General features: G+C 44.6%; 1 protein-coding gene across 1 annotated transcript; it reads right to left on the bottom strand.

The window, feature by feature from the left end:
- Positions 1-17: 17 nt before the first annotated feature.
- On the bottom strand, positions 18-13,833 carry rgn (regucalcin). The gene is made up of 8 exons (XM_004575600.3): positions 13,729-13,833; positions 6,485-6,674; positions 6,225-6,407; positions 6,055-6,149; positions 4,838-4,952; positions 4,631-4,762; positions 4,361-4,515; positions 18-259 (listed from the first exon to the last, which is right to left on the bottom strand). Exons 2-8 carry the CDS (start codon positions 6,645-6,647, stop codon positions 209-211), a joined length of 894 nt encoding a protein of 297 aa, XP_004575657.2. The 5' UTR covers positions 6,648-6,674; positions 13,729-13,833; the 3' UTR covers positions 18-208.
- Between the last annotated feature and the right edge of the window lie 2,828 nt (positions 13,834-16,661).

Genomic DNA, 16,661 nt, shown 5'->3' on the forward strand with positions numbered 1-16,661 from the left:
CACTACATTACCCACAATCCCTCTGTCACTCAGGTTTTATTTCCAACACAAAGCATCATTAATCTGTGTTATTGATGATTGTTAATCATGTATCAGTACACTGATTGATTGACAAGTAATCAGTAAACATGTTGATTAGTTCATCATGTTGATCTGTGCTGTGATTGGCTGTTAGAGGTCACTGATGGATCAGGTCTTCTCCTGAAGTTCATCCGGAGAAAGCGTATGAAGGTCGACCTTTGACCCCGAGTCCTGTGACCTGTGCATGCGCGCGCACACACACACACACACACACACACACACACACACACACACACACAAGTCAGGGCAGTAGTGATGGGAATTCCGGCTCTTTTTGGAGAACCGGCTCTTTCGGCTCGGCTCACTAAAAACAGCCGGCTCTCTCGGCTCCCAACCAGCTCTTCAGGTTGTTTTGTTGCTTTAATTAGTGTGTGAATGTGTGTGTGAATGGGTGAATGACTGAATGTAGTGTGAAGCGCTTTGGGGTCCTTAGGGACTAGAAAAGCGCTATACAAATGCAGGCCATTTACCATTTTAATTAATTTATTATCAACAACAATATAAAATTATGCACAAAAGAAATTACTAATGTAAAAAAAAAAAGTGGATTTATTTATATGTTTACATATAAATATATGCGGTGGCCCCTAGAGACATAACCCCTAACCACTAACCCTCTGCAAAGCCAGAACATCTTACTATTCGTCACTGATTGAAGAAAATAAGAACCCCAGGTTTCTCTTCAGCTCTGTAGCCAGGCTGACAAACAGTCAGAGCACTGTTGAGCCAACTATTAGTATACGTAGCATGCATTTTCACTGCTATGCAGATGACACCCAGCTCTATCTGTCCATGAAGCCAGATAACACACACCAATGAGTTAAACCGCAGGAATGGCTCTTGGCTCTTTCAAAGGAAGAGTACCCAGCCACTGGTACAGATATGTGGACGACACCTGGGTCAAAATCAAGACACAAGAAGTGGAATCCTTCACTGCGCACATTAACGCTGTGGATAAGAACATCAAGTTCACCAGGGAAGACACAAAGGACGACTGTTTGCCTTTCCTGGACTGCGCTGTGCACATTGAAGAGAACGGCAAACTCAACATCGAAGTTTACCGGAAGCCCACACACACGGACCAGTACCTCCTCTTTGACTCCCATCACCCTTTGGAACACAAACTTGGAGTAATCAGGACCCTACACCACCGGGCAGAATATGTTCCCTCTAAGCCTGAAGGGAAAAAGAAGGAACACACACATGTAAAGGAAGCACTCAAAACGTGCGGCTATCCTAAATGGGCGTTCTTAAAGTCAGCAAAGAGGCACAGAAAAGAAGATCAGACACCAGCGAGGGAGGACAGACGCAACAACATTGTCATCCCCTATGTAGCCGGCGTATCAGAGAAACTCAGGAGAGTTTTCTCCAAGCATGACATCCCAGTGTATTTCAGACCCAGCAACACGCTCAGACAGAAACTGGTTCACCCGAAAGACAAAATGCCAAAACACAAACTTAACAATGTGGTGTATGCTGTACAGTGCAGCGAGGAATGCTCAGACCTCTACATTGGAGAGACCAAACAGCCACTTCACAAGCGCATGGCACAACACAGAAGAGCCACCTCCACAGGACAAGACTCAGCAGTCCATCTGCATCTAAAGGTCAAAGGTCACTCTTTGAGGATGCCAATGTTCACACTTTGGACAGAGAGGACAGATGGTTTGAAAGAGGAGTGAAAGAAGCCATCTATGTCCACTGTGAGCGACCATCTTTGAACAGAGGCGGGGGTTTACGACACCAACTCTCTGCCATCTATAATCCAGTTTTGAGATCCTTCCCAGACGCCTTAACGCCCACTCACATCCTGGGCCATCTGACCTCAGGAATTCGCATGATAAGGTGGGGCCAGGTTTCACAATGAACACACCCGAAACTCTGGCTGATTGGGACCCACGCCCAGTTTCCCACCTTGGCTCAGGCGATTAGAGGATCATCAGGGGGTCCTTTTGTCCCTCTGTGGGGGGTCACTCCCACTAGGTTTATATCTGGGACTCTCCACCATTTGACCTTAGAACTGAAGAAGCTTCTCGGATGAGAGGTGAAACGTCTTCAAGCAACTTAAAGAAGTCCAGACGCTTTTCTTTGCAAGCTCCTTTGACTACGATGACCTGGATGACTGAGAACCTTCACAGACATTTCTCCCCTGCTCTTCTCCCTGTATACTAACTGCTGCACCTCCACCCACCAGTCTGTCAAGATAATCAAGTTTGCAGATGACACCACCGTTATTGGACTCATCTCGGACGGGGATGAGTCTGCCTACAGGAGGGAGGTTGAGCGTCTGGTGTCCTGGTGCAGCCACAACAACCTGGTGCTGAATGCCCAGAAGACAGTGGAGATTATTGTGGACTTCAGGAAGCACACAGCCCCACTCCCCCCCATCATCCTGACTGACACCCCCATCACCTCTGTGGACTCATTCCGCTTCCTGGGTACCACCATCACCCAGGACCTGAAGTGGGAGCCCACCATCACCTCCGTCATTAAGAAAGCCCAGCAGAGGATGTACTTCCTGAGGCAGCTGAAGAAATTCAACCTGCCAACACGGACGATGATGCAATTCTACACTGCAATCATCGAGTCCATCCTCACCTCCTCCATCACCGTGTGGTACGCTGGAGCCACTATCAGGGACAAACAGAGACTGCAGCGTGTTGTGCGCTCTGCTGAGAAGGTGATTGGCTGCAGACTCCTATCTCTGCAGGACCTGTACACCTCCAGGACACTGGGGCGTGCAGCTCGGATCTCAGCTGACCCTTCTCACCCTGGACACAGTCTGTTTGACCTGCTCCCCTCAGGCAGGAGGCTCCGGTCCATTCGCACCAGAACCTCTCGCCATAAGAACAGTTTCTTCCCCTCTGCTGTTGAACACATGAACAATAACCGTATAACTGTTCCCACCACTAACACATGACCCTACGCTGTGTTCACTGCATCATTCCATGTTTGGCACTGATCACCACCTGCACTCATGTATATATCATGTATATATCTATCTACTTAGCACTTTTAATTCTTATTCTCATTTTTATTTTCATGTCTATTTAAGCTTAATTTATAACAGTATGTTTGCACTGAAGCACCGCAGCAATTTCCTAATGTTGTAAACCCGCTCAACATTTGGCAATAAAACCCTTTCTGATTCTGATTTTTGACCAGGACAAGTCCTTCAATGCACATATTAAACAAATATGTAAGACTGAGTTCTTCCATTTGTGCAACATCTCTAAAGTTAGAAATATCCTGTCTCAGAGTGACGCTGAAAAACTAGTTCATGCATTTATTACTTCCAGGCTGGACGACTGTAATTCATTATTATCAGGAAGTCCTAAAAACTCCCTGAAAAGCCTTGAGTTAATCCAAAATGCTGCAGCAAGAGTCCTGACAGGGACTAGAAAGAGAGAGCAGATTTCTCCTGTTTTGGCTTCCCTTCATTGGCTTCCTGTTAAATCCAGAATTGAATTCAAAAATCCTGCTCCTCACATACAAGGTCTTAAATAATCAGGCCCCATCTTATCTTAATGACCTTGTAGTACCATATCACCCTATTAGAGCACTTCGCTCTCGCTCTGCAGGCCTACTTGTTGTTCCTAGAGTATTTAAAAGTAGAATGGGAGGCAGAGCCTTCAGTTTTCAGGCCCCTCTTCTGTGGAACCAGCTTCCAGTTTGGATTCAGGAGACAGACACTATCTCTACTTTCAAGATTAGGCTTCAAACTTTCCTTTTTGCTAAAGCATATAGTTAGGGCTGGACCAGGTGACCCTGAATCCTCCCTTAGTTATGCTGCAATAGACGTAGGCTGCCGGGGGATTCCCATGATGCATTGAGTTTTTCCTTTCCCTATGTATTAACAGACCTCTCTGCATTGAATCGTACTTGTTATTAATCTCTGTCTCTCTTCCACAGCATGTCTTTATCCTGTCTTCCTTCTCTCACCCCAACCAGTCGCAGCAGATGGCCCCGCCCCTCCCTGAGCCTGGTTCTGCTGGAGGTTTCTTCCTGTTAAAAGGGAGTTTTTCCTTCCCACTGTCGCCAAAGTGTTTGCTTGTAGGGGGTTGTCTGATTGTTGGGATATCTCTGTATTATTGCAGGGTCTTTACCTTACAATATTACACATGACCCAAGAAGTCTGAGCTCCAGTTTGGGTCAGTGACATAAAAGTTGAGTACGTCCATCTACTGTAAACAGTCTGAGAGCTCTTTGTGTTTCATCATCTTCTCACAGTCAAGTGTCAAAAGTTTATTAAAAGGGAACACATGAGCTGCCAACTCACCCTGAAGGTGCTTCCAGCCAGGGGCTGCTGTTTGCTCTCAGACTGGTTGAGGCCAAGACTGGCCGAGGTCACGTAGAGCTCAGAGTAGTCTGGACCTCCGAAACAACACGAGGTGGTCTTCGTCACCGGCAGAGAGATCGTCTTCAGCCGCACACCTGTGAGTGTATGACAGGTACATCATCATCATCACCACCACTTTAAAATGACCGCACTTACAGAAACACCCAGAATCGGCAGAAACCAGAACTAATCATCAGAACCAGAACTAACCAGTAGCAGGGTCGATGTTGATGACCCGCCCTCCGTCGTAACAGGCCACCCACAGACGACCTTCAGCATCAAGAGTCATCCCATCGGGAATCCCTTCCCCCTCCTGAATGTGGCATACCACACGGCGATTACCTAGGAAACACGGCTATAAATACAGATGTACTACACCATAAGCACACACAATGTGCAGCATAAGTACACAGGTACCAATGTGTCCAGTGCTGGGGTCGTGGTCAAAGGCGTCGACAGTCAGAGCCAAACTGTCGATGTAGAAAAACGTCTTCTGATCCTCAGACCAGTCCATCCCATTAGAGATGTCCACCTGAGAGGCAGACAGGTGAGCCAGACAGGTACGGGTGAGGCAGACAGGTGAGACAGACGGGTGAGACAGACAGGTACAGTGAGACTGTACATTTATTTTACATGGTCAGGTATCAACGGCTCATTGACTGTCTTGTTTAATGAGCTGCCAACCTGGCTGATGTCATTAATACAGCCTAGGGCTGTGCGATATGACCAAAATCTCATATCCCGATATAAGACATTTATCGTCCTGACAACGATATAAATCACAAAAATGTAATATTTTCTGTAAATTCTGTGAATCTCGGGCAGCTCGACTTGTGTGAAGTTTTTCCAGCTGGGCGTCCTTTACCTGGATTCGAGTGCTTTTACTGATGCATGAAACTATACATTTTTAGACATTAGTTGTAACGGCGGTGTGAATGCGAGTGTGAATGGTTGTCTGTCCCTGTGTGTTGGCCCTGCGACAGACTGGCGACCTGTCCAGGGTGTACCCCGCCTTTCGCCCTATGACAGCTGGGATAGGCTCCAGCGCCCCCCGCGACCCTGAAAAGGATAAGCGGAAGCGAATGGATGGATGGATGGATGGATAGTTGTAACGGCCACCATTTTCTTTCAAAGTTTGAGTCTAAGGTTTATTTTTTAGCACCTGACGGCTCTTTTTTTTTCTTCTCATCCGTAAACTCTCTGCATCTTTCACGTGATTCAGTTTATTTTGAAAAGTCTCAACAGGATCTTGAGCTTTATTGTGAAAGGTTTACGTGGAAAACAAACAAGCGGACAGCGGAGCCACGCGATGGTTTTACCGTCGTTGTTGCTAACGACAACACGTAAAAACAGGCGCTTGTCCGTCCGTAGTGTGGTTATATTAAATATAAGAGAAAGAGAGAACTTTAAGAAATTAATAATAACTACAGTGACCATCAAAACCATGAATAAATATTGCCGTAAACAGTTTATTTTATGACACCACGAAACAAACAATAGCGTAATATGAAATGATAGATGTCTTTATATCGTCATCCGATATATATCGTTATATCGAACAGCCCTAATACAGCCACTTGATTAAGAACACCAACAGGATTATCTTAGTCAGTATCACAGGCAGGTTAAGTTACCTGGCTCAGGTGTTTGGTCACAGTGAGGTCAGGGGCTACAGAGAACAGAGCTCCTTGTTTCCTTTCCCCGGACGGGTAATCTTTTAACATCGTACCTAAAACACATCCCACTGTTACCATAGCAACAGAGAGACAGGCAGGTAAGACAGTAACCAGGTGTGCAGACTGACCCGTTAGCAGTCGTCCACTCGGATCAGCCTTCCCATCATTCAGGCGGTTGTTCGGTTTGTCTTCATCGACCTCCACCAGTGATGTCACCTTGTGCGTCTGCCAATCAACAGCCACAATGTTGCGACCCACACCTGCAACGTACCCGCCCGACCTGCGAGGAACCGCGAAGCCCACTGTGTCAGCTGAGGGGAGAAGGACAGGTGAGACATGGTCAACATTCAGGTAAGCGTCAGACAGGTGAAAATGCTGATTGGCCCACCTGTCTCCACAGACTGGATGCGATTGGTCGCAGGACTCCATCGGTGGATTTTCTGCCCTATGATGTCAACAAACAGCAGGGTCTGCTCTGACTCCTCCCACACCGGCCCTTCACCAATCAGAGCGCTTGATTTCACTATGGGGTGCACCTTCACTGACGACATCTTTGGGGCCAATCACAGAGCAGGACACTGTAGCCATGGAAACAGCAGGTCAGTTGTTTTAAATCAAATTATGTACTGAACTCACCTGTACTACATGTACCTGTACTGTGTTAGTTAATCACCAATCAGCTGCTAGGAGAATCAACTAATCGCCTTATGAATGAGCAGCTGAGCAGGTGTCTTGTTGATTGGTGAAACAGGTCTGATGGGACATTCCCTGTACTGCTCAGAGGAACGTGGACGAAGTATAACGGTCACCTGGACAACAGCGTGACGCTGACACGACCTTCGTGACCTCCACTCATAACAACAGGAAGTTCTCCTGACGGCGAGTCGGGCTAGACCCTGATCCCAGAATAAAAACTTTCTGATGTCATTAACACACCTGGTGATGTCATAAACATGAGGGCAACAGGCGAAACACAAACATTGACCTTATGAGTTGTACAGTCCAGATTGACACTGTGGAAATGGAAATGTGCCCACAGGACAGCCGTTACCCCGACAATGACCCCGACCATGAGCTCTGTGCTGGGAGGTACTGCGGTCTTACATAAAGTAGTACTACTCATGTTCAGAAAGGAGTACTGCATCACGCAGTCTTATGTAACATGCAGCCTACATGACATGCAGTTTTTTTATATTGATCTGTTGATTGATTATTAACTAACTGGTGAGTTAAACATTAAACTGAGTGAGTCAGCTTTCTTTCATCTCTCAGACACTTTAAAGAGCTGCTGGTTCCCTGGTCACTCCACTTTATTGGTATTTATATTAAGAGAAAAAAAAAGTGCAATACTGTATTAAATGCAAAAATTTATTGTACTGTTCAGTCTGTACTGCTGCTCATTCCTGCCACTGTGCAATATCCCATTTGCCCCCCCCCCCCTCACATTCCTATATAAGATTTTCTTTATTCAATCACTAGTATACATATATTTATATATACATATATATATTTAGTCTGTTAACTGTTAATCTTTTTTCTTTTACTATATTTTATTAACATTTTGCTCTTTACTATTTTTTCCACTGTACCATTCTGCTGAGTGACTGTCTTCTGCTCATCAAATACATTTCATTGCAATGTTGACCCTGTGCTAACTTGCATATGACAAATAAAACTGAAAACTGCTGTCTTTATTACCCCACAACAAATCAGCAGGAGTCTGATGAGCCTGATAGCATTCTGGTCGTCACTTTGATGTCCCATAAAACCTCACAGGTTCAGGCATAACAACAGACGCTCACAGAGACAGGTGAAGGTGCAGGAGGACAGCAGGGACATGCCCCAAACTAGGACAGCCCACTGTGACCTCAACACTTTTCATCTGTTCTGTGGTGTCCCAGCAGGAGTGTGCCGTGACGGCTGCGCCTCCACACATGAGGGGAACCTCCTCAAGTTTCATGGCTCCGTGTCCTCCTCATCATGCTCCAGGTGCACAGACTGCTCTGGATCCGATCATTAAACATCTGCCACGGCAGTGACACGTGCGTGAGGATCGCACAGTTCAGCGGAGGGAGGACACAGTCTTTAACTTCGACCATCCAGCAACCACGCGCGTGCGCACACGCAGAATAAAAAAAGTTTAAAGACTGCAGAGTCCTGCAGGACCAACAAGCTGCTTCCGCCTTGTGTGTCTTTGTACGTGTCGGCCTCACCTGTCTCATCAACTACAGGTGAACTACGTGAATTTGACGTCGCTCGTCCCCGCACCAGGGGTGGATCTAGAAGGGTGGCATGGGGTGGCAAGTGCCACCCTAAAATGATCCCCTGCCACCCCAGTTTTGGATATGACAGTGTTGTTTACTAAAATAAGATAGCATTAACAGTTTGAGCGTAGTTACAGTCAACAGTGACTATAAATGCTAAAACTGAATATAAACCCCCCTCACCAGTAACAAATGGTTCAGCCCATAGCAGGACCGGCTTTTTTCTTGTTTTCAGTAGCAAGCGATGCTTATGATTGTGCCAGAGCACATTCTGAACAACACCATGGGAATTTCGCTTTTTACACAGGTGGGTGGATGTTACACTGTAGAAATGGAAGGTGAGTGTTGTTAACCCTCTGTGGTCCACGGACACGCTGCACCTCCAAATCACATGACTGATGTAAGCTGACACAGCAACAAGCTGCAGCCGCTGAGTCTCTGTTTCAGCCACATTGAAAATTCGGACTTCAAAGTTTTTAAATTTTAATTACAGGCCAGTAAATCCAGAGTTATGATAATATATATAAGCCACGCTTTTTTCTAAATACTGTCGTCACGTTTTTGTGTGTGTGTGTTTTAAGCGTTTTGTAAGGACAGCACGAAAACAGTAAAGAAAGGAAGAAAAGCCACCTCTCTCCTATCGGTGGAAAAAGTACCATGTCGGCCAATTTAAAAAAAGTCAACATGTGTGATTTGGTGTTTTAGGAAGAGGGAAAAGTTTTAGGAGTGACGGTAACGGCAGCGAGACAGAGCGAGAGAGAGAGTTTTTAGATGTGGCAGATCTGTGACGTTTAGTGTGGAGTGTTTAGTTATTGTGTTGTGTAGTCGTTGTTTTGTTTTGTGTGTCAGTGAGGGCACTAATGAATGTCACAAAGGCACATTTGCAATGTAAACACTGTCACGATCCAAGATGGCGCCGCGTATGGATGCCCTGGTGCTTCAGTGCGTTACTTCTGTCTTGTTTTTGTGCATAACTTCTGTGTCTGGGCACTCCTCTGGATATTCTTACACCAGAGAAGAGCTTCTTAACCACAGGACTACAACACCTGTGGATTTACTTCCAATATTTGTCGCATCCGCGGCAGATTTACTGCAGACTCTGATCAGGAAAGTGAGACGCCGAAAGAGAGGTAAGCGAGCCGGCGCACTCGTGCGTCTGAGGAGACGTGGACTGCGAACTGCTCTTCCTGGGATCTTCCTTTCCAATGTACGATCACTCAGGAATAAGACAGACGAACTGGCCCTGATGAGAAGCATGAACAGAGACTTTGCCTCCTCCTGTGTGTTATGTTTTACGGAGACGTGGCTCTGTGAGGACATCCCGGACAGCGCGCTCAAGCTGGAGGGCTTTCATCTGCTGCGCGCTGACCGGCAGGCCTCTCTCTCTGGTAAGACCAAAGGTGGAGGTGTCTGCTTCTATATTAATAGTGGCTGGTGCACAGATGAAACAGTGATTGCTCAGCACTGCTCTTCCTCTCTGGAATACCTTTTCATTCACTGCAAACCGTTTTATTCTCCGCGGGAGTTTGCTTCATTCATCCTGGCCGCTGTTTACATCCCGCCAGATGCGGATGCGCAGGCAGCTCAGTGCGCACTCGCGGAGCAGATACTGCACATGGAGCGGACATTCCCGGACTCTCTCATCATTGCTCTTGGGGACTTTAACAAAGCCAATCTGAGCCATGAGCTTCCCAAATACAAGCAGTATATTAAATGCCCAACCAGAGAGGAGAGGACATTAGACCACTGTAACAGCACGATCAGCGGGGCCTATCGTGCGGTGCCCCGCGCTTCACTCGGACTTTCTGACCACGTCATGATCCACCTAATCCCCGCGTACAGACAGAGGCTGAAGCTCTCCAAACCTGTCGTGAGGACCAAAAAACTGTGGAGCAACGAGGCTGTGGAGGAGCTTCGCACGTGTTTGGAGTCTACAGACTGGGACACAATGAAGGCTGCTTCTAACAGCTTGGACGAGTTTACGGACACTGTCACCTCCTATATCCACTTCTGTGAGGACAGCATTGTGCCATCACGCACCAGGGTGAGTTATAACAATGACAAACCCTGGTTTACTCCTAAACTCAAAAAGCTGTGGCTGGAAAAGAGAAAGGCGTTCAGAAGCGGAGACAGGGACTGCTACAGAGAGGCCAAGTACAGGTTCACTAAAGAAGTGGACATTGCTAAACATCAGCACTCTGAGAAGATGCAGCAGCAGATCTCAGAGAATGACTCGGCCTCTGTGTGGAAAGGTTTTAGGAATATCACCAACTACAAGCCTAAAACCCCCCACTCCACTGACGACTTGCTCTTGGCCAACACCCTTAACGACTTCTACTGCCGTTTTGACGAGCCATCAGGCAGCCTTCACACCTCCAACGGCCCCAACAATATAGACACTTTGGACACTCATTCCCCCACCTCTCCCCCCTCCATAGAGCCATCACCACCTTCAAACACTTCACCTACAACACCCCCCTCCTCACCCCACACAAAAGAGGATTTCACACCACCTCCTCCCACCACAACTCTTCATATTCATGAAGCAGATGTGAGGAAGCAGTTTAAGAGTCTGAATGCTCGAAAAGCTCCCGGCCCAGACGGTGTGTCTCCTGCCACCCTCAGACACTGTGCAAACGAGCTGGCCCCAGTGTTTTCTGGCATCTTCAACTCCTCACTGCAGGCATGTCATGTGCCCGCCTGCTTCAAGTCCTCCACCATAATCCCTGTCCCCAAGAAACCTAGGATCACTGGACTAAATGACTACAGACCCGTGGCTCTGACATCTGTGGTCATGAAGTCATTTGAGCGCCTAGCTCTCTCCCATCTCAAGACCCTCACGGCCCCCCTCCTGGACCCCCTGCAGTTTGCATACAGAGCCAACAGGTCTGTAGATGACGCCATCAACATGGCCCTACACTTCATCCTGCAGCATCTGGACTCCCCAGGAACCTACGCCAGGATCCTGTTTGTGGACTTCAGCTCTGCCTTCAACACCATCCTTCCAGACCATCTCCGAGGCAAGCTTTCCCAGATGAATGTGCCTGATCCCATCTGCCGGTGGATCACTGACTTCCTGACGGACAGGAAGCAGCACGTGAGGCTGGGAAAGAATGTCTCGGACTCCCGGACCATCAGCACCGGCTCCCCTCAGGGCTGTGTTCTTTCTCCTCTGCTCTTCTCCCTGTACACCAACTGCTGCACCTCCACCCACCAGTCTGTCAAGATAATCAAGTTTGCAGATGACACCACCGTTATCGGACTCATCTCGGACGGGGATGAGTCTGCCTACAGGAGGGAGGTTGAACGTCTGGTGTCCTGGTGCAGCCACAACAACCTGGCGCTGAATGCCCAGAAGACAGTGGAGATTATTGTGGACTTCAGGAAGCATACAGCTCCACTCCCCCCCATCATCCTGACTGACACCCCCATCACCTCTGTGGACTCGTTCCGCTTCCTGGGTACCACCATCACCCAGGACCTGAAGTGGGAGCCCACCATCACTTCCGTCATTAAGAAAGCCCAGCAGAGGATGTACTTCCTGAGGCAGCTGAAGAAATTCAACCTGCCAACACGGACGATGATGCAATTCTACACTGCAATCATCGAGTCCATCCTCACCTCCTCCATCACCGTGTGGTACGCTGGAGCCACTATCAGGGACAAACAGAGACTGCAGCGTGTTGTGCGCTCTGCTGAGAAGGTGATTGGCTTCAGACTCCCATCTCTGCAGGACCTGTACACCTCCAGGACACTGGGGCGTGCAGCTCGGATCTCAGCTGACCCTTCTCACCCTGGACACAGTCTGTTTGACCTGCTCCCCTCAGGCAGGAGGCTCCGGTCCATTCGCACCAGAACCTCTCGCCATAAGAACAGTTTCTTCCCCTCTGCTGTCGGACACATGAACAATAACCGTATGACTGTTCCCACCACTAACACATGACCCTACGCTGTGTTCACTGCATCATTCCATGTTTGGCACTGATCACCACCTGCACTCATGTATATATCTTTCTACGTAGCACTCTTAATTCTTATTCTCATGTATATATCTATCCACTTAGCACTTTTAATTCTTATTCTTATTTTTATATTTTTATGACAGTATGTTTGCACTGAAGCACCGCAGCAATTTCCTAATGTTGTAAACCTGCTCAACATTTGGCAATAAAACCCTTTCTGATTCTGACTAAGTAGAAAACCAGCGGAGTGATACACCTGCTGTTGTCAGGCCTGCAGGTTTCTCCCTGTGCTGTTCTCCTGTTTTTACTGACACACATCATTTGTGGGGCATCTTATTGCAACACCTGATTGTTCTCTCATTTTAGTTTTAGTAAGATTTTTAAATGGTTATACAAAATGAAAAAAACGGCAGGTGTATTGGCTGCATTTTTAGATAAATAGTTGTTTATGTTTACAAAATGTACAATTTATATTTGCATTTCAAGTTATAAAAATTTACTCAACATGTCTGTGGGTTTTTTTACAGTAAAAAAAATACTACTAGGATCTTAAGTTCTTTGTGTGATTTCAGATCAGTAATACTAATGCAGTATGTCAGTGAAAAAAAACAACTAAATTCAGTTGAGCTGAAAAGATACCAAACAAGGTAAGAGGGGAAAAAATACAAACGTAAACTCAAAAGGAGTCAAAATCACCGGTTGTATTTCAGACCTCAGTGGGTTCATCCAACAAATCATGAAAAATTAGGTTTACATGTTTGTTCATGACGGTGCAGATTTCTGACATTTTGTGTAATTTAAGCTGTAACAATGTGACTGTTTTCTAACAAAAAACAGTGAAACTCAAGTTAGACCTGTGTTTGTAAATAGACGGCCTCATGTTGTGTAGCTTTCAGGATTTTATACTTATTGGGCTACATACTTATTTATTATACAGGCTATACAGTACATATAATCAAAACTAACCATATGTAACCACCTGCATATGTGTTTGAAAAAAAAAAGGCTTTGATTTTGCCACCCCATTTGATTTCTTTGCCACCCTCATGCCACCCTAAGAAAATTTCTCTAGATCCGCCCCTGCCCCGCACGGCTCGTGCACGTCTTCATTGAGGTGAACGACCGTGTTACAGTGAGGAGCTGAGCCCTGGCAAGCCAAAATTCAGATTCTCACGGAGTCCCGTGAAGTTTGGAGCAAACACTAATGCCGAATTAAAAACAGATTCGCTTTCATCCGGAAACACCAAACTTTTACCTCGCGAGCCTCCGGAAAAGCATGCGACACTAAAAATCAGCACATTTTTAGACGGAGTTTGGTTCGGTGTAAAGAAGTTAAGTTTGTAGCTTTCTGGAGCGCTACCATGTACTCAGTACACATAAACACAACTGAACCGGCACCCACTTACCTGCTGCAGTACCAGACGCAGTACTCTGAAGTGCTCTCTGTGTGTGCACACTGACCCAGTCTCGCAGCTCCGCCCCTCCCAGCGGAGCACCCCTGTCGCTACCCGATCTTTTTTTTTTTAAACTTTATTGAGAAACAGTATACAGAACATGTATACAACCAGAACAAAATTAACATATGCCAGGGGGTGTAATACAAAGAATTACAAACATTCAAATAATTTGTAATTACTACAAATAGTAATAGTTTTCATAGCCTTTTTGTTAAGTGATCCATGAATCAATTTTATGTAACATAAAACATCATTATAGTAATGTTTAAAACTAGCCTTTTGGTTACTGTATTTGCATTTGTGAAAATAAAATTTAGCTAAGATAACTAACAAGTTTATTATAAAGTAAACATCATCTTTTTTTTTGCCTTCAAAAGAAACAATATACAACATTTTCCCGTTTCACAGTAAAGTCTTTATAGAGATGTCCAGCAATGAATCTACTGAAGTCTTTCCAAAATGTTCTAGTGCATGAACAGATCCAGAAGAGGTGCTGCACAGTCTCAGGATGGCTTCCACAAAATCCACAGCTCACATTTATGTCCCTTTTGAAGTTTGTCATATAATGATTAGCAGGATAAAATTTATGCAGTATTTTAAAGGAAACTTCTTTTACTTTATTCGTTACCAGATACTTGTTAGGAATTGTCCATAGTCTTTTCCAGTTAATGTCACTGACAAAGGAGAACAGTTAGAGATTCTGTCTGGAACAAAGCACGGATATTCTTATTGGCGCCGCCATTGCGTGCAATAGGTCGGCAGCCTTAACATGAAATTTCCCACTCGTGGGACTAATCTTATTTTATTACCTTTACTATGGTTTTTTTTAAACAGATTCTTCCTATGGGTGTATCCACAGGGTTGGGGAGAGAAACAGATGATATACAAGGTTGAATACCTTTAAAAAGCATTATAATACCCGTAGGTATTGCATCAAATAATATGGCATATTCTTTGGGTGTGGCTGAAAATTTATAAGTGTTTAAGAATTCTGAATAAGACATAAGCTGCCCATTAGGATTAAACAGCTGATTTACTAAAACAATCTGTTTCTCAACCCACCTAGAAAAAAATTAATGATTTATTTTTATGCACTATGTTCCTATTATTCCAAATTAAATACGTATGGGGTGTAAAGTTGTGTTTATATATAAGGGACCAAGCTAATAGAACTTGTTTGTGAAACATCGAAAGGTTTTCTGGAAGCTTATCTATATTATAATCACAACCTAAGATAAAACTTAGACCACCAAACTTAGAGAAAATGTAGTGAGGAATAAAATTCCAAATGGATACCGGATTTTTAAGAAAATGTTTAACCCAATTAATCTTAAATGTATTGTTTAGAGTAGTAAAATCCAAAATATTGAGACCACCGTGTTCATAGTCATTCATCAATACACTTTTTCTGATGTAATGTGTCCCATTTTTCCAGAGGAAGTTGAAGAGCATTCGGTCCTTACAAGTTTTGCCGTCCACATGCAGAGAAATTGCTGCACAAGTCAGTCGAGACAGACCTTCTGCTTTTCAGATACCCTTCCTCTTAAACTTAAATGTCTCTGCAACCACTGATTTAATTTGGTTTGAGATTTTTTAATAATTGGGGGAAAATTTTGTGAAATTCTGTCTTTTTGATCTTTGCAGATAATCAGACCTAAATATGTTGCTTCATTTTTAACTGTTATATTACAAAGACTCTGAACATTACACTCTTTGACAGGTAATAATTGACATTTAAGTTTAACATCAATCCAGACCCTTTTGAGAAATCCTCTATTACATGTAAAGCAATTGGCACTTGGCTAGCATATTTAAGAAAAATTGTGGTATCATCTGCCAATTGACTGATGACAATCTCTCTGTCTGCTATATTTATACCTTTCACAGTGCTATTCGAAATATGAGAGGCAAGAATTTGGGTGCAAAGAAAAAAAATATAAGGGCTAATCGGGCATCCCTGGCGTACCCCTTGATTAAGACTAAAACGAGAAATGGTGCCCTTTTTCATTCTAATAGAACTATTTGCATTGGAATACAGAGTTTTGATAGCTTTGCAGAAGATATCACCAAAACCAAATTTCTGAAGTGTAAGAAATACAAATTCATGCTCAATTGAGTCAAAGGCTTTATAGAAGTCTAGGATTAGGATAAATGAGTCATCAGATATTAATGCTGAGTAGTCCAGAATATCCAAGACGAGTCTATTGGAGATGTGCCTGTTTGTCATAAATCCAGACTGTGTCTCATCTACAATATCATCCAAAATATATTTAATTCTTCTAGCTAGCAATAGAGCTAATATTTTATAATCATTATTTAGTAGCGTTTTACGATAGTTACAGGTCAGAGTATCTGTTAAGATGTTAAGAATAATAAGTATCTCTTAAAATGTTTGCAATAATCAAGCATTTCAATATAATGTAGACAAAAACGAAAAATAAAAAGATAGTTACGGATCAGGACTCCCCGATCCTTACTGCGCATGTGGAGATTTTTTCTTCTTCTGTTTCATTTAACAGCAGTTTACTCCTCAGTGCACGAGGATACCGCCACCTGCTGACCGAGCGAATGAACCGTATTGTAAACTGAAGTAAACCGAATGACAAATGCATGTTTAATTTGATTTAGTGATAGTCAAGTGTGTTTATGCTTGTCTGTGCGAAGATGTCCACTATCACTGCCAATTGTCAGTAAACACTTAATCTGGCTGATGAATCTTCATGTGACATATTGCTATATACTAATTTAAGTTAGTATTATTAAGTCTGTAATTAGGCGCTATTCTTCTTATTTTACGGCGCTGTTGTTAAATCGGGGGAGGCTCTCTGCTGAGGAGAAAAACATGAATATGTTTGTAAACGGATTATCCATTGTTTAAATGT

Source organism: Maylandia zebra, linkage group LG15 (assembly GCF_041146795.1).
Source record: "Maylandia zebra isolate NMK-2024a linkage group LG15, Mzebra_GT3a, whole genome shotgun sequence".
Taxonomy (NCBI): Eukaryota; Metazoa; Chordata; class Actinopteri; order Cichliformes; family Cichlidae; genus Maylandia; species Maylandia zebra.